This window comes from Myodes glareolus, chromosome 10 (genome assembly GCF_982192425.1).
Source record: "Myodes glareolus chromosome 10, mMyoGla1.1, whole genome shotgun sequence".
In the NCBI taxonomy this organism is placed as follows: domain Eukaryota; kingdom Metazoa; phylum Chordata; class Mammalia; order Rodentia; family Cricetidae; genus Myodes; species Myodes glareolus.
In genome coordinates this window covers 506,304-523,342 of record NC_142035.1, presented here as the reverse complement: position 1 = coordinate 523,342, position 17,039 = coordinate 506,304, and the positions used below count along the sequence as shown (strand labels likewise).

General features: G+C 49.9%; 2 protein-coding genes across 5 annotated transcripts in view; one reads left to right on the top strand and one right to left on the bottom strand.

The window, feature by feature from the left end:
* Positions 1–7,231, top strand: part of Rtel1 (regulator of telomere elongation helicase 1) — a 36,560-nt gene extending 29,329 nt beyond the window's left edge. The window contains exons 23-36 of one of the 3 annotated variants that reach the window (XM_048441375.3): positions 1,778–1,924; positions 2,003–2,118; positions 2,330–2,453; positions 2,563–2,707; positions 2,792–2,934; positions 3,462–3,557; positions 4,584–4,782; positions 4,979–5,119; positions 5,644–5,721; positions 5,919–6,143; positions 6,241–6,402; positions 6,512–6,637; positions 6,717–6,817; positions 6,927–7,231. In XM_048441375.3, coding sequence (XP_048297332.3) covers positions 1,778–1,924; positions 2,003–2,118; positions 2,330–2,453; positions 2,563–2,707; positions 2,792–2,934; positions 3,462–3,557; positions 4,584–4,782; positions 4,979–5,119; positions 5,644–5,721; positions 5,919–6,143; positions 6,241–6,402; positions 6,512–6,637; positions 6,717–6,817; positions 6,927–7,007 — 1,884 coding nt within the window. In that variant the 3' untranslated portion in view covers positions 7,008–7,231. Of the gene's footprint in view, positions 1–1,777; positions 1,925–2,002; positions 2,119–2,329; positions 2,454–2,562; positions 2,708–2,791; positions 2,935–3,461; positions 3,558–4,583; positions 4,783–4,978; positions 5,120–5,643; positions 5,722–5,918; positions 6,144–6,240; positions 6,403–6,511; positions 6,638–6,713; positions 6,818–6,926 lie in introns of all 3 variants that reach the window. The other 2 variants (XM_048441374.3, XM_048441376.3) reach the window with 2 other exon arrangements.
* Positions 7,232–9,168: 1,937 nt separating this feature from the next.
* Positions 9,169–17,005, bottom strand: Arfrp1 (ARF related protein 1). Of its 2 annotated transcripts, none has more exons than XM_085696854.2 (7): positions 16,282–16,389; positions 15,911–15,998; positions 15,604–15,686; positions 12,063–12,144; positions 11,675–11,745; positions 10,329–10,429; positions 9,169–10,255 (listed from the first exon to the last, which is right to left on the bottom strand). In XM_085696854.2, the coding sequence occupies exons 1-7, from the start codon at positions 16,372–16,374 to the stop codon at positions 10,168–10,170; spliced, it is 606 nt and encodes a 201-aa protein (XP_085552980.1). In that variant the 5' UTR covers positions 16,375–16,389; the 3' UTR covers positions 9,169–10,167. The 2 variants fall into 2 exon arrangements, with proteins under 2 accessions (XP_085552980.1, XP_085552981.1); XM_085696855.1 differs by lacking the exon at positions 9,169–10,255 and adding an exon at positions 16,866–17,005 and having other exon boundaries at positions 10,325–10,429; positions 16,282–16,388.
* Positions 17,006–17,039: the final 34 nt, after the last annotated feature.

Genomic DNA, 17,039 nt, shown 5'->3' with positions numbered 1-17,039 from the left:
CCTGCCTTGGGTCTTACATCCAGTATGTAAATTAGTAATGAGCCCTAATAAGGGCCCTCCTGGGCGCTAATAGCCAAGGCCAAAGTTAGGCAGGAAGTTCTGAGTGGCAGAATTGACATGGACCCAGCTGTGATGGAACTTCCACTTGTCTGTACAAGGAGGCCACTTGTTGGCTCCCGGCTGCCCTGCTAGCTTAGACCTGAAATAATCACACAGAAATTGTATTAATCAAATTACTGCTTGGCCCATTAGCTCTAGCTTCTTATTGGCTAACTCTTACATATTAATTTAACCCATTTCTATTAATCTGTGTATTGCCAAGTGGCTGTGGCTTACCTGGTAAAGTTCTCAGCATCTATCTCCTGACTCTCCCCTCTTTCTCCCAGCATACAGCCTAGCTTTTCTTTTTTATTTATTTATTTATTCATTATGGATACAATATTCTGTCTGTGTGTATGTCTGCAGACCTCATTATAGATGGTTGTGAGCCACCATGTGGTTGCCGGGAATTGAACTCAGGACCTTTTGGAAGAGCAGGCAATGCTCTTAAACCACTGAGCCATCTCTCCAGCCCCCCAGCCTAGCTTTTCTTGCCTAGTTCTGTTCTGCTCTTGTCATAGGCTCAAAGCAGTTTCTTTATTCATTGACCGATAAAAGCAACACATAGACAGCAGAAGGACCTCCCACACTACTTGTCCATGTAATACCTGGGATAGGTGGCTGAAAGGGTTAGGGCATGGGTAGACCCCAGTGTTGGCAAAAACTGCACATTCTTTTCCTGGCTGCTCAGACCCAAAGAATCACACAGAAACTGTATTAATTACAACACTGTTTGGCCAATAGCTTATGCGTATTTCTAACTAACTCTTATATCTTAAATTAACCCATTTCTATTAATCTGTGAATCACCGTGAGGTTGTGGCCTACCAATAAGGTTCTGACTGGCGGTTGGTATCTTTCTCCTTCAGCAGCTACGTGGTGTCTCCTTGACTCTGCCTACTTTCTCTCTATATCCCTGTTTGGATTTCCTACCTGGCCTTACTCTACTAAACCATTGGCTGAAACAGCTTCTGTAATAACCAATGGTAAGAGCTGGGTTGTGGTGGCAGCACACGCCTTTAATCCCAGCACTCGGGAGGCAGAGGCAGGCAGATCTTTGTGAGTTTGAGGTCAGCCTGGTCTACAAGAGCTAGTTCCAGGACAGGTTCCAAAGCTACAGAGAAACCCTGTCTCAAAAAAAAACAAAAACAAAAACAAAAAACCCCCAAAAAACCAATGGTAATAAAATATATTCATACCATACAGAGGGGAATCCCACATCATCTCCCTAAATAAAAAGTAAGGTTTTAGCTTTAACATAGTAAAATTACATATAACAAGCAAGGCTTACACTTACAATATTTATATGTACTTTATCTTCAGCCTGTGGCAGGGCAGAATAAAGCCAGGTGGGAAATCTAAACAGAGATGTAGAGAGAGAATAGGTAGAGTCAAGGAGGCGCCTTGTAGCTGCCGAAGGAGACAGATGCCCCAGAATTTTACTGGTAGGCCACAGCCTCGTAGTGATTCACAGATTAATAGAAATAGGTTAATTTCAGATGTAAGAGTTGACTAGAAATATGCCTAAGCTATTGGCCAAACAGTGTTGTAATTACTACAGTTTCTGTGTGATTATTCGTGGCCTGGTGGCTGGGGAATGAACAAGCAGTCTCTTTTGACACCCTAAGCCGAGGTGGAGACCATCAGGGGAGAGGAGAGCCTATTTCCTATGTTCTAGGCCAGTGAAGGGCTGGACTTCTCAGACATGAACGGCCGTGGTGTGATTGTCACGGGCCTCCCATATCCCCCACGAATGGATCCCCGTGTGGTCCTCAAGATGCAGTTCTTGGATGAATTGAGAGCCCAGAGTGGGGCTGGAGGTCAGGTGAGATACCACAGTTCTGGGTGAGCAGGGCACTTTGGGGATCAAGGACCCTAATAACCAAAATTCTTTCCTCTTTAGTGCCTCTCTGGCCAGGAGTGGTACCAGCAACAGGCATCTAGGGCTGTAAACCAGGCAATTGGAAGGGTTATCCGGCACCGCCATGACTATGGGGCCATCTTCCTGTGTGACCACAGGTACAGGAGGGCTCTGTGGCCACCTGCATTTCCTTCTACCTTCTAGACCCTGGATCCTCTTCCCCCTGTGTGAGGCCTACAGCCACCTTTCTGGCCCTGCCAACAGATATTAGTCCTTTACTCTGTAGCTTGAGTAGTGGCCGTAGGGCAGGGATGACCCTTCGTCTTTGTGGTAGAGGACTTGAGCTGATTGCCATGTATTCACCTCCAGGTTCGCCTATGCTGATGCCAGGGCCCAGCTGCCCTCCTGGGTGTGCCCTTACCTCAAGGTGTATGACAACTTTGGCCATGTCATTCGAGATGTAGCCCAGTTCTTCCGTGTTGCTCAGAAAACTGTGAGCTCCAAATGCCCAGTTGACTTGCTTGTGTCCCATAAAGAGGCTGGAGTCCCTTCTCTGAGGAGCAGTGGATGTAATTTTTCTCACCTTATATATAATTCTACAGATGCCTTTGCCAGTTCACCAGGCTATGACCTCAAGTGTAACTGAGAGAGAAACTGCTGTCAAGGAGGCTACATTGTCCAGCCCTCTCCTCTCCACCAGGAAAGCCATGAGCTTGGATGTGCATGTGCCCAGCCTGAGGCCCATAGGTGTGTTGGGCTGGGCACCAACCACACATGGCAGAGACAGTATCCTTGCTTCCTGGTAAGCTTTCTGTCAACACATTTCTTTAGGATTATTGGCTTCTGGAGACCCTGAGAGCAACCTATGTGTGGAGTATGAGCAGCAGCCAGTTTCTGCCCAGCAGAGGCCCATGGGGCTGCTAGCTGCCTTAGAGTACAATGAGCAGAAGGCTGGGACATCTGAGAAGGAGCAGGTATGAGGCAGGGTGAGGGTGTCTAGCACATAGCTGGGCAAGTGAGAGATTTCAGCACCTCATTCCCCGGGCCCTGTCTTCCATGATGTCACCACTGTATCTTTGGTGGGTCAGTCTGGCATAGTTCACCCAAAATCTAGCACATCCTGCCCCCTGCTGTGCCCAAAGCTGACCTTTCTTCTTTCAGCCTGTGAATGGAGTCTTGAGCTCCTTTTCCCCAGAGGCCTTTGCCCAAAAGCCTGTAAATTCCTAGGTGTGACTTGGAGCTCTTCCCTCCATCCCTGCTGTGACAATCCGTTACCACAACCTGTCCTTCCTGTGGCTCTCAATGCTACCTGCACACAAAGGCAAGTGGCAGGACATAAAAGGGACAGAATCTCAGCACTGCCACCAGGGTTAGGGCATGAGACCCCTCCCTTCATCCTTCTGTTCAGGACACAGGCAGGGATCCTGAGGACCCTAAAGGATATCACAGGTACTTTGGGAACTCTGGGTTTGGTTTGGGACCACAGCTGTATTTCCCTCAGGCACCTGGCTCCTCCACCCTGTCTCTCCAAGGTGAGAAGAGGCCGTCTGTTGAGCAGAGAGGAGGAAGGAGGAAGGTCAGGCTGGTCAGCCATCCGGTATGTCAGCCACTCCTGCAGCCAAGCTAGCTGCTTGTAGGCATATGTGGGAATCTTGCCTCTGGTGCCCATTCCCCCAACCAAGCAGAGGGTGTGATTAGATTTGAATGGCCATGATGTTGATATCCTAGGGACTCTAATTTGCCATTCTTTAAGAGGACAACCCCTCTTCCCCCTGTGTTTTTTTTTTTTTTTTTTTAGTTTTGAGAGGGTCACAAAAAGGCTGGCCTTCAACTATGTAACGAGAATGACTTGTAACTCCTGATCCACCTCCCAGATGCTGTGATTACAGGCATGTGCATCCATGTTCACCCTGTTCAAGAAACTTTTCCAGCCCTGCTCAAGAGATCTTTGTCTTTTTCTGCTGGAATCTGGCTGACTCTTAGGCCCATTTTATTTGAGGTTTATAACTGGTCGTGGTTTCCTCGACTATAAGGAGCAGAATGGCTTGGTACTGGCTCTTTCTGAGTATGGACACTGAATTATCCATAAGAGTGTGTTCCTAGTCTCAGGTGAAAAATTAAGTTACAGCCTGAGCCATTAACCCCTTGTCTGCTGGAAAGTCCCAAGTGTGGTGGTTTTTATCCTGCTTGTGAGAAGAATCAGACAGAGCCCAGGAAGGATGATGATGTATCTGGAAGTAGACTAGCAGGGAAGGGCCTAAGCAAACGGTAGGAGTGGGAGCTGCCTTGGTTTACAAATTCTCTGCAGGTCTGAGTTGTATAGACCTAGGGTTGAACCTGTTGAGAAGTGTCCTCCACAACATGTGCTGTGGGGAAGCAAGCTACACAGGTTCCCTATAGTTTCCTGGGTCCTTGGTGAGGCTTGAGACAGGCCTAAGCTTCACCACACACCAGAGCTGGACTTTGCTTCTCCAGCAGCCCTCTCTGCTTCTTGTCCCAGTAGATGGTTCATAGGCAGTAGCCTCAATGCAAGTCATTATCCCCTGGCTCTAGACTCTGTCCTGCCTCCAAGGCAGGAGGGAAGGGCTGACTCTGATAGGGCTTTTGATCATTTGTCTTGCAGGAGAAACCAGTGGCTGGCACACAAGAAGACAGAGCCAAACTGTTCATGGTAGCAGTGAAGCAAGCATTGAGCCAAGCCAACTTCAACACCTTTACCCAGACCCTACAGCAGTATAAGGGTTCTGATGACTTTGAAGCCCTAGTGGCTTCTCTCATCAGTCTCTTTGCTGAAGACACTAAGAAGCACGCTCTATTTAAAGGTGCCCTCACCTTCAAAATTCTGCTATAGGGCTAACACCACAGTAGTGGGGTGGAACTGGTTCTGAAGGCTACTAGGACCCAGGGTTGTCTCTCTTTCCTAGAGAAAGGTCCTGGTGGGTAGGCTATGGTCCACAGAGCCCCTAGCCCGTCAGTCACAGTGTATGGAGCCCATAAACTCACATCTACTCTTTACAGGCTTCTACCAGTTTGTACGACCCCACCACAAGCAGCAGTTTGAAGACGTCTGCTTCCAGCTGACAGGCCAACGCTGTGGCTACCAGCCAAAGCATGGCCTTCCCTTCCAAGAACAAGCACAGTCAGCTGCGGACCCCACCAGTGAGCAAGGCCCCAGGCTAGACCCTCAATCTCAGATTTGCAGGGCAGTTTACACCTGAGATGGGCATAGTAGACATCCCTAGGGTTTTGCTCGCCTAGATTAGCCAAGCTGATTCTGTTGCCCAATGATAGCACTATTTGTTGGATGAACTCTGTCTCCTAGCCTAGGCATCCAAGAGACCTTCCCCTGGGGAATTCATGCTAGAGTCTTGGCAGCTGGGCACCTGTCCTACTTCTGTCCTGACTGAATATCTGAGCTGGCTCCTCCAGAGGCAGTACCTGTTCCAGTGCTTGCTGCAGGGCAGATATGGCAGAGGGACTTTATTCGATTGGGGGAATTCACCTTTTGGTGAGGTTCCTAATGTCTGTACTTCTAAGTTGGAGCCATTGTCTGGGACCTCTGAACCAGTTGGGTGGGTCTGTGATGTGGTCCCTTTCCTGTCTGAGGATTGTGAAGTCTAATCTTAGGAGCATGTTTCTCCAGGAAGGAGAGTGTCAAGAACCTAAACTAACTTTGTCTGAAGGTATAGGTAGACAGCTGGATCCTGGAGAGCACCTGAACCAGGGGAGGCCTCACCTGTCTGCCCATCTACCCCCTAAAGGTACTAAAGACCTCATGTGGGACTTAAAAATCCTTGAAGAGTTGTATTGGACTGCTTGATTCAGTATTGTATTGTATTGTATTGGACTGCTTGATTGGACTCAGGACCCATTTGTCCTGAGCAGCTGACAGACTCTACAGGGATATCTTTGAAGAAGTGGAATGGGGAGGGATTCCCAGTAACTTCTCTCCCACCAGGAGACCTCAGCAATTGTCCAAAAGTGGGGTGTACAGTAGAGAAACCCGGCCAGCCTGCTGTGAACACCTACCTATCTGACGTACGCAAGGCTCTGGGACCCGCAGACTGCAGCCAGCTTATGGCAGCTCTGAGGGCATACAAACAGGATGATGACCTGGGCAAGGTGCTAGCTGTGGTGGCCGCACTGACTACTGCAAAACCTGAACACTTATCCCTGCTACAGAGTATGTAGTCCTTGGATGTGAGGCATAGGTTCTAGAGAGAGGGCGGTGTAGGGGCTTTAAGTAAGAAATGCAGAGCCTGAACGAAAGCTCCCCACAGGGTTTGGCATGTTTGTGCGTCCCCACCACAAGCCCCAGTTTCAGCAGACCTGTGCAGACCTGATGGGCTTGCCGACCACAAGCAGGGGCTTGGAGCTCCCAGGTCCCAGGAATGAGAGCACAACTGTGCCTTCTGAGCTCTCCGAGGAGGACACAAAAACAGGTAGGGCCCCCTGATGGCTCCCTCCTCCCTTGCCCTGTCACACTGTGGCCCTCACGGCACTTAGGATGAACAGGAGGGAAACACACGCTTCTTACATTGCTGTATGCAGGTCCTTCAGTGTCCAAGAAACCTGAGAAGACCCAGAGTAAGATCTCAAACTTCCTTAGACAGACGCCAGACCAGAGTGTGAAGTCTGATGATTCTACCCCAAAGCAACTTAAGAAGCCTAATCGGGGTAAGCAATAGGGGCGATAGGGACTGCTGGTTATGGCAGGGCCCTGGGACTGTGTGCTCACTCAGACCTCCTATAGCAGTGTTTGTGTGCCCAGCTTGTGAAACTGAAGACATAGCGCTTTTCCAGTGCCCCTCCTGTGATTTCTGCCGCTGTTGGGCCTGTTGGCAACTGCAACTCCAGGTTGGGGTCTGACCCTCTCCAACCCATCAGGCATCTCTTCAGGTGGTGGGCTGAGGGGCCTAGGGTGTGCACTTGGTCAGGCTGCAGTGCCTAGCAGGTATCTCTACAGGCCTCTAGGATGTGTCCAGCTTGCGGTGCTGTTAATAGGAAGCAGAGCATTACACAGGTCTTCTGGCCGAAGCCCCAGTGAACACAGATGGAGATTCTTGGGAGCCCTGATGTCACAACTTGCTGATCCACTGCAAGTCTTTACCATCTAATGGATCTGAAGCTACCTGTCAGAAACCTTGAAATCTCAGGGCATAATGGGTGGGTCTGCTAGATGCCTTTTTGCCAGAGATTTTGAGGGCCCATGTTAGCACTGTGCCTATATTACTAAAGGGATAGGCTGTCCAATAAAACCAGTTGACAGGATGGTGTTCATGCCTCGGAGGTGCCAAGTATACCGGTACAGTTTCAGGGCAGCCAAAGCTACAGAGACTGCCTTGAAAAAGAGGAAAGCAATGCCAGGCAATGGTGGCACACACTTTTAATCCCAGCACTTGGGAGGCAATCTTTGAGTTTGAGGCTAGCCTGTTCCAGGGCTACACAGAGAAACACTGTCTCAAAAAAAAAAAAAAAAAAAAATGGAAGGACAACTTTCTGGGAAGATCCCTTCTTGAAGACCTGTAGTGTTCTCTGTATCCAGCCAGCTTCTAAACTGATAGGAGGTCACTCCATCCTTCCACCAGCCATGCCTCAAAGCCCTTATGGGTGGTTCCAGGACTTACCTATATGAAATTGTCCAGCCTAACTACACTGCAAGCCGGGATGCTTATGTATGTGCGCTTTCCCCATGAGCTTGAGCATGGGCGTTCTTAGCTTTTACAGCGCCATCTGGCACTGGCATGGAGTGAGACTAGGATCTTAGGACTTAAGCTGCAGAAGGAAGATAGACCCCAAACATTCCCCAATCCTGCCATCTTCCACCCACATCATCAGGCACACAACAATAGGAATACTCAGAGGGCCCTGTGCCCTACAGGCACCTCAGCCAGCTGCTCAAGTTCAGAGCAGTGCTGTCCTCACTGTAACTGCTCTGTCCTAGCCTTGGTTTGGTCTTCAACTTTACCCAGTTCATCCTTTTTGTAGACAGGGTCAGAGTCCTGGAAAGGCAACTGTATTAGCCCAACTGTCAGGTCTCAGTTCCAAGTACATGTTGGCCTTCCTTAACCTTTCCCAACATAGGGCTCAAGGGACTTTCATCAGGCAGTCTAGCCTGAAAGCCCCTCTTTGAATAGCTATCCTATCCCTTGTTTCCACGGGCATTTTGTTCCTACTTTCATACCTTGGCATTTTCTTTAGTTCTTTGAATTTAGCAACCCATGTGGTCTCTTCTGACTTCTTTGTATGAACTTTGAACACATCATCTTGACTTGCTAGAACATTTTTTTTAAAGGGTTGTAGTGACTGCAGCAGGCTCTGGCAAACCCAGGAAAATGGGATTCATCACTATCACAGGAGGCCTTTGTGGCCTTACAGCTACAGCTTCAACAACAGCTCTCCAATGAGCTAAGTCCAGGATTACACACTCTGTTGCTACAATTGCTTTAGCTGCTGCATGAGGCTAGGCTGCCTGATCTGTAGAGGTGCTAATGCAACAATTTTCTTGTGGCTGGCTAACTCTTCACTGTATATAGGACTTTATTCTATGCTCCCAATCAATGTCACCTAACCTTAGACCTCTTCAGGTTTATTTATTTATTTGCTGTGTTTTGAGACAGGATTTCTCCATGTAACAGCTCCAGCTGCCCTGGAACTTGCTCTGTAGACCAGGCTGGCCTTGAACTCACAGAAATGCATCTGCCTCTAGAATGATAGCTGTTCACAAGTCAGTGAGCTCCAGGATGACCACCGTCCATAGGAAGGCACATCTGCTCCCTGTCTACCAGAAGATGTCCCAAAGGTCACCCCATAAAGCTGCTAGTCTCGCTCAATGTTGACAGAATTGAGGGGAGGTGGCCAGGGAGACACCTGGAATGTCTGGTTTGTCCATCTTATGAACAGCCTATTCTTTAATTCCCAGGAGGATCTTCTAGGAAGGATTCAACCCAGCTCATAGGACACCTATGGGATAGGACCTCTCTATCAGAGTACTCACTGCCCTCCTCCTGATTTATAACTTCTCAGCCACCCCTCCCAGCTCCCCTTGAGGAGGATGATCTTGGACAAGGAGCCACTAGGTCAGGAACCGAGGCTTAGCCATAGCTACAAGCCTCCCTGGGAGCTCTGGCTCAGCAGGCATTCTAGGGCAGCAGCTTCTGGCTATAAATTACCAGTGGGGGGAACCAGTGCTTGGCTGCTTGAAGGGATGGTTGTGCAGGAGCCACTTAGGCTGTCTTTATTTTACAACCTTATCCTGGCCACATGAGGAAAAATTTAACTGGGCAGGGCTGCTGCCCCCCAGGAATCTGCACCTCACACCATCTGGAGATGCAAATCCAGCACTTCACTGACGTGGACCCTGTAGGGACCGAGCCCACCTGCACTAGCTGTAGCAACACCTAACAACCTGGTGAAAAGTGTGCCCTCAGGACACCACACATACACAACCTGAGTGTGGGAGCACTGAAGTGTACACTCAGCAAGATTTGACCTCTAAGCAATTCTATATCAGCTTTCTCCTTTGTAGATAAATCAGCGTGAGAATAAGGGAAGTCAGACTTCCCAGACAGGTGTACTGAACCCTGTCCTGAGACCGTATCAAAACCTAGTGGAAAGGTGTGTGATGCCCCACACCTATAATTCCCATAGGTACAGAGAAGGAGGCAAAGGGTTCTGGGCTAACATGGGTTACAGAAAACTCTGTCTCACACACACTCAACTCCAAACAAAACAACAAGGGGCCATGCTGGCCTCTGGGATGTTGGTTAGGTCTTTCTCCAAGTGGGATAGTCCTGGCCACTCCCACCTTTTACATGAGCAAGCTGGACAAAGCAGTCAGAGATAGACCGCCCATTTCAAGCAGGGTGCCCTCAAAGTCCACTTTGGAATGGGCCAACAGGCAAGCCTGGGGTAGCCTCACCCTAACCCTCCTTACTAGTTTGAGAGGGTCCCAGATCTGGGATGGGATGGAATGGGAGGTAGTTTATCTAGAGCTGGATGACCTGTATGCCCCCCCCCCCATTTGTCTCTGGATACCTACACTTTTCTAGACACAGAGAAAAGTTTGTCTTAGAGAAAACATAAAGCAAATAAATGAATGAACAAACACAGCCAGCTCAACCCCAGCATAGGTAGCACACAGCCAGCAGGGAGTACTCTTCCAACACCAGGGATGAATAGTCCCAAGACTGCGAAGCTGGCATTGCTTATGTGATGTCCCTCTGCCGTGGTGGCCGGTGAACGTTTCTCACGACACACTTCACCATCCATTCGATGCCCTCTCGAACTCCTTTGCTGTGGAGACAGTATGTGTGAGGCAGGGATAGCCTTGGTCCTGAGAACGCTAGAGAGTGAGGCCTCAACTCACCCTGTGAGAGCAGAGCAGGCCTGGGTCAGACAGTCTCGACGGCCAATCTTGCAGGTACAGTCACTGAATGCAGTCTTGATGTCAGGAATGGAGAGGCAGGTCTGACAGGGGAGGTGAGACTCTGAGACACTTCCACCACATAGCTCCATCCAGCTTGTTTTCTCACTTGGGCATTCAGGAAGGCCACAGTCCCTCAGCAGAGGTGAGCCTGCTGCACCTGGTCCAAGTCTACTGCTGACAGCTTTGCCCAGGGCTTTAGGGAACCTACACCCAGCTCTCAAGAGAACATTCCCCACCACTCCCAAGAACAACCCCCAGAGCATCTACCAGCACAACCCTGAACTAAGTCAGGAGTTCTAGTGCCAAGTGAGGAAGAGTCCAGGGTTCTGGGGTTGAGAAGTCTTAGTAGTATTCAGTGGCTTCTCTGTTCCCCTTTCCATCTAAGGGAATGCCCTGAGTTCCTGAATCAAGTACCAGAGACCTCTATTACTAGTTTGGGGACAGAAATGGAGTTGGGGGAAGTCCTCAGGAAAATGAATGGAGAACAGGTCATGTTAGATGTAACTAGGTTAGATACACAGGGCCACAGAAAAATGAAGCTTCCTTGGCCCTCTAGCTACTGGTTGCTACCATATCCTTTAAGGTTCTTTCTGTACAGAGCCCCTTTTGTAAGATGGTAGGAACTTTTGTGTGGCCAGAAGTCCAAAGGGAAGTAGCACCTCATCCCAGAAGATGCCCATTGTCTTCTCCCCTCCACTCCCACTTTAAAAGCTAAAGATTTGGTTTTTATTATATATATGTATGTGTCGGGGTGGGTATGTACACATGAGAACAGGTATCTACTAAGGCTAAAGGTGTCAGAACCCCTGGGGCTGCAATCCCAGATGGCTGTGAGCCACCTGACATGGGTACTGGGAATCAAACTCGGGTCTTCTGGAAGGGCAATACATGCTCTTAATCACTGAGCTATCTCTATGCCCCCTACTTCCACTTCTTTGAACCCAGAATTTTCTCCTGGGTCTTGCTCTAGGCCCCTTTACTCCCAGAATCCCTGGGGACACCCACAAACACAAGTCCCTGGTCCTCCTTTGGGAAAAAGATGGATCTGCACTCTGACTGTAGGAACCTCTAGCAGGAACATGCCTGGTGGCAGCTCCAGTGACACCCAGAAAAGAACTGAAGTTGGCAAAGTAGGGATCCTAAGGGTGTAAGGGAGGGGTCCCAAGAAGGGCAGAGAGGGGAGATTGGGATGGAAGGTACAGACAATAGGTTCTGGAATTGGAGGCATACAAATCACTTTCTTTACAGTGGCAATAGAGGCCCTACAGCAGCTTTGTGGGGCTCACCTCCACATCCTGCTTGTTGGCCAACACCAGGATGGGGACACCGTCCAGTGCTTCACTCGAAACCACCTTCTCTGAGGAAAGCAGGAAAGGTGGTGCCTTGCACCCTGTGTCCTGTTCGTGACTGCAGGCTCTGCCCAGGCCCAAAGGTGTGTGCAGACAGCTCCCTTCCACCCTTCCCCTCACATACTAGACAGCCCAAGCAATGCAACTGAGGCTTTTTTGGCATTGGCATCAGGTGTAAGCCCAGCCTCCCTCAAGGCAAGTTCCAGACGTGGGAGGATCCAGATTAGGCTGGTACACACCACTTGATATGCCCCTCCCCACACGATTCCCTAGATGTAGGTCTTCCCATCTTCTCTCCCTCCTTGAGTGGCCATGCCACACTCACCAAATGCCTCTTTGGATTCTGACAGCCTCTCCTCATCAGTGGAGTCAATGACATAGATGACGCCATGGCACTCTGCATAGTACTAGAAGGAAGAGGAGGGAGGTGGGGGCTACAGGTACCGCAGTTGGGCCGGCTAGACAGTGAGACCTTGTGTCACAACTACCAGAAGAGGCCCACAAGAGTGAGCGGTGAAAACTTTGCTACTCCAGGGCCACAATGAAAAAATTGGCACAACCTAGTGGGAAGACTTGCTAGGAAGCTTTCTGGAGCTCATTTAGTGGTAAAGATAACATAGCACCTTTGAGGAAGGCTTGCTGATTCTGGCAGGGTGATCTACTTCCTCCTGCTCATGGGCTGCTCTTGAGAACTCACCTGCTGTCCTGGCTATATCATGTTGAGTAAAGGGTAAGAGACAGAGCTAGAGGCTGTGAAGCTAAGAGACTCATAGCTGAGGTCAGCACTACCTATGAAGCTATCCTGCATGAACAAAAATGACAGTACTAAACTCAGCCTTCTGCAGGTTAGACGTAGGCTTTCAACAAGGGTGAGGAAAACAAATGGAGCAAGGTGAGCGCAGGGATGAAGACATTGCATGAGCTCCTATCCCAATCAAAACAGTAATGCCTGTCAATATGGGGCAAATAGCATATACTTGCCACTTCATATCAGAATCACGCTGGGAGAAGTCAACACTGACTGGTAAAATAATGTGCTACAGACAGGGTAGGATGTATACCACTGAGGTTGTGTGACAAGTAAGAAAGGAACACTACACCCAAGTCAGTAAAACTCCCTTCCCACCTGCATTTCCCATAGAGTACTAGAGGCCAGTCCCAGGTTCCTTCTGCAGGGCTTTGTAGCCAGACTCATCCAAATAGCTCCAACCTTGCAACGGGTCTGGCACAGAAGCTGCTAGCTCTCAAAGCAAGGCAGTGGGTTAGCCTATTGCTGGAGGCCTGAGAGCAGGCAGGTCCTACTGTAGGGGCATTTATGATAACAGTGGATGATATAAGGGTTGCAGCAAGCCCAGTGAGTCAATAGGCAGCACTAGTTCTAAAGGTTGTCAGGAACATCTTATGTGACTAGGCACAAGACCCAGGAACCAAGTAGCTAGAGTCACTCATCAAACCCACAGACATAAGGTCCAACAGCTGCCAGAGATGAGAGAGGCATACTAATCTCAGCTGAGAAGTCACACCTGTGGCTATGAGTGTGTGCTGGGGGAGGGGCAAACAGACCTACATAACCAGCATAAGGAAACACTCTTGGCTAGACATGGGACAGACCAGAGACTGATAGCCCACCTGGTCCTGCTTGTGTGAGAAATGATATAAGCCTGGTATGTGCACAGATCTATGGACAACAGCACTCTGCTCTGTCAGCAGAGTAGGTACCAAAGCCTAAGGCATATGAAGCAGCAGACATGGTGACTAGGTTTCTATCTCAGGGTTCACAAGAGCACTGTCAAGAGTCACTGGCCCAACAGTGGTACTGTGCAAGACTGAATGGCAGACAAAAACTTATCAGTATAGGTTCCATTCACCAAGGCCAACGGAGCCCCTGCTAGGCACTTCATTTGATAGGGCAGCATGGCTAAGCCCCATGAAGTATCATCTCTTAAGGAAGTCAGAGGGAACCAGAATACAAGCATATCTCCTTGGCAGCAACATGAGACTCCCTGGGCAAAATACACTAGGCCACAGTCTTATGTCAATTGACTGTCCTTTCAGCAGAGGAGATTCAAGTCACAACACAGCCTGTGGACCCAAGCAGGACAGACACCATTGGGCCACAGTGCCCATGTGGTAGCACTATTGCAGGATACCAGGACCAGATACTAACTCTCACAATGAGAGACCTTCCTAAGGTGCTATGTTCAGGCCAGGACACAGTATCCAGGAACCAAGGTAGGACAAGAGGCCCCTCTTCCTGACCCTCCTAGTAATCTAGAAGCAATTCTGCTGTACATTTTCACAACCCTGAGTACTGTAGGGATTAGAGTACAGTACTGTACTGTAAGGGAGAGTGGGTCCTGTCCACCAAAACAACAAACCCAGCAGAGCCGAACATGGCTCACTAGTGGGCACACTGGGCTCCATTTGCTCAAAGATAACTGCCCCTGATTGGCAGGAGACAAGATGACAGGTGACTCAAACAGCCATAAGGAAATCACATCATGGCCAGCCAGCTGACAAGGTTGCTGTCTACCCTCCTCTCGGAAGGGGCATCCCCATGTGGGGTACATATCCAAGCGGTGCAGACATTCACTCTGGCTGTCCACCGCAAAGAGCAGTGACTGGTGACTCAGAAGATGGCAGGCTTGGGGTCCTAGCCAGTTCTGCTAAGCTCCCTCTCTGCCACTGTCCTGGTGATAACCCCAATACACACACACACTCTGCATCTCAGTGTCCACTTCAAGACCTAACCTGGGACAAGATAGTCAGTAAATGATTTGATTCCCCACCTGTGTCTGATGCTTAGAGATGCCAATGTACATCGCTGCCCCTTGACTAGGCTTGTCCTCTGTCCAACCTGGTGGACAGCAGAGACCTTCTGCATACAGGACAGATGCCACCCTCTTGCTAAGTTACAGCAAGAAGAAACATCTTACGGAAGCCCAGGCAAGAACTGGGAGCAAAACTGGCCCTGGGTTGTAATATATGGCTGCTGGGAAGCATGACAGTAGCTGAAGCACCTGTACCACAGCACTGGGCTGCACCGGGTAACCGTGCCAACCACGGGGCAGGAGACCACTGAAGGAAAGTCAGGGCTTGTTCTATGCAATGCTGGACCTAGTACCTGGCACAGGCTGGGTGGAGGAGACGCCAATGTAGGAGTGTATACAGAGAGAAATCTCAGAAACGTCTAAAAGCAATGCCCAAAGAAGAGGCAGGTGCCTCTGCTTCTCAGATGGGGAAGAGGTCATTTGGAAGAACCATGAGAAGCTAGAATGAGGTAGACAGACTCAACAGTAAACAAAGGATTTGTCCACTCCCTATATATGATCTCTGCCATTTCTGTCTGCCTGTAAGGGCATAGATTACAGAGTTCCCCAGTCAGGGCTCTACACTGACTACCCTGGTGAACAATGCTTCTTTCTTTGGGATTGATAGTGGCCTCATCAGGAAAAGGTTTGGTACTCCCTATGGGAACCTCTCTGGTACCACTTCTATGTTGATTCTAGGCCTGGGTTTTGCCAGAGTGAGACAGAAAGCAACCTGGGAACCTGAGACAGGATTGAAGAGAAAACCTTTAGGCAGGGCCAACGAGATGGCTCAGCAGGTAAAGGTGCTTGCTATGCAAGCCCGACAATCTGAGTTGGATCTCTGGAGCCCATGTAAATGTCAGAAAACAGACTCCACAAAGTTGTCCTCTGACCTCTACATGCATGCTGTGACACTCCCCCGCCCCCAATAAGAAGTAATTTTAAAAAAAAGTGAAAGTCTTCAGGGTAAATGTGAACAACAGGCATACTCATGGAAGAAGAGGCTAAGAGAAACTATCTAGAGAAATACAGCAGGAAGCAGAGAGTTTGTCTTACCTTGTCCCACAAAGACTGTAGCTCTTCTTGCCCACCTAAGTCCCAGAACATGAGACGAGCCTTCCCCACGTCCACAGTGCCAACTGGGGAAAGGACAGAATGAGCTAGCCCCTGCCTTAATCTTTACACAGAAAGTCCCAGCTCTTCCTGGGATAAGGCAAACCCTTCAGGTACCAATCCCAGCAGGCAAGAGCAGAGAATGGAGAGACAGGGATCTGGCCATTGGCCAGCTGGGCTGTGGAACCTGCAGCATCCACCTCTAAGGGACCAGGACCCCTAAGCTCATATCTCTAAGGTGCCCCCTTACTGTTTAGACCCACGGTAGTGGTGATTTTGGATAGACTCATCCCCTTGTAGTTCTTGTTAAACCGTGTTTTTGATTGTTCCAAGAAGGTCTGAGGAAAGAAAGAGAGGTGGTTATAGTGGCAGCTAAAGCAGTTTTCTGGTGTCTTTCCTAAATATCCCTTCGCACCCATACGCTTTGGGAAAATTCAGGCCTCCACACCCACACGCTCTGGGCAAGTTCGGGCTTTCACACACATGCACACGAACCTCTGCCTGCTGAATGCTCTTTGGGAGGCTGGTGGCAACTAACCTATAGTCTTGGGTGGGGGTTAGATTTCCAAAGAAGAAAACATAAGGCAAGGAATAGGACTTGGTGAGAGAATAGGCACTTACTGTCTTCCCAGCATTGTCCAGGCCCAGGATCAGGATGCAGTATTCGTCCTTCTGGAACATGTACTTGTACAACCCCGAAAGCAGCGTATACATCCTGCCCTGGCACCCTGAGAAATGTCAAGGTGTGTACCCGGGGCATTAGCCTCGGGCCCGCTTCATCGGTGGTCCGTCGTCTATCCTACTAGTTTTCAATGTGGAGCCTCGTGGCTCATGACTCCTTGCCCCCTATTTTGTAAGATTCCCGACCCTGTCTCCACCGCCGATCACCTGCTCTAAACTGAGTCACTCCCACTTCGGAATGCACCATCAGTCCTGAAAAACCCGCGGCGGTCTACCCTGCTCTGCCTTCCTAAGGCTCCTCTTTTTGGACCCTCCTCCACTCAGTCCTAGGAACTACGACTGTCGCAGGTTCTAAGCCAGCGACCGTCTAGGGTGCTCCCGAGAGGCAGCGCTTCTGCCGTGGGCCGGCTTCAAAACCCCGCCGCTGCCAGGCCCGCAGAGCCTGGAACCAGCCGCCGAGGTCGCTTCCGTCCCCCTCCCCTAGGATTCTGGAACCCGGGTCGCCTAGCCTGGCTAAAACCCACCTCCACTTGCTCAGATCCGGGAGTCTCAGCCGCCAACACCGCGCTGCAAACCCCACCGACCTCGCGTTGACCCCGCGCGGTGCCGGACGGGAAACCGACCGGTGGCCCAAGTACTGGCGGAATTATATCCCAGCGGCCCCTGCGCGCCCCATCCTGGCTGCTCCGGAACGCGGC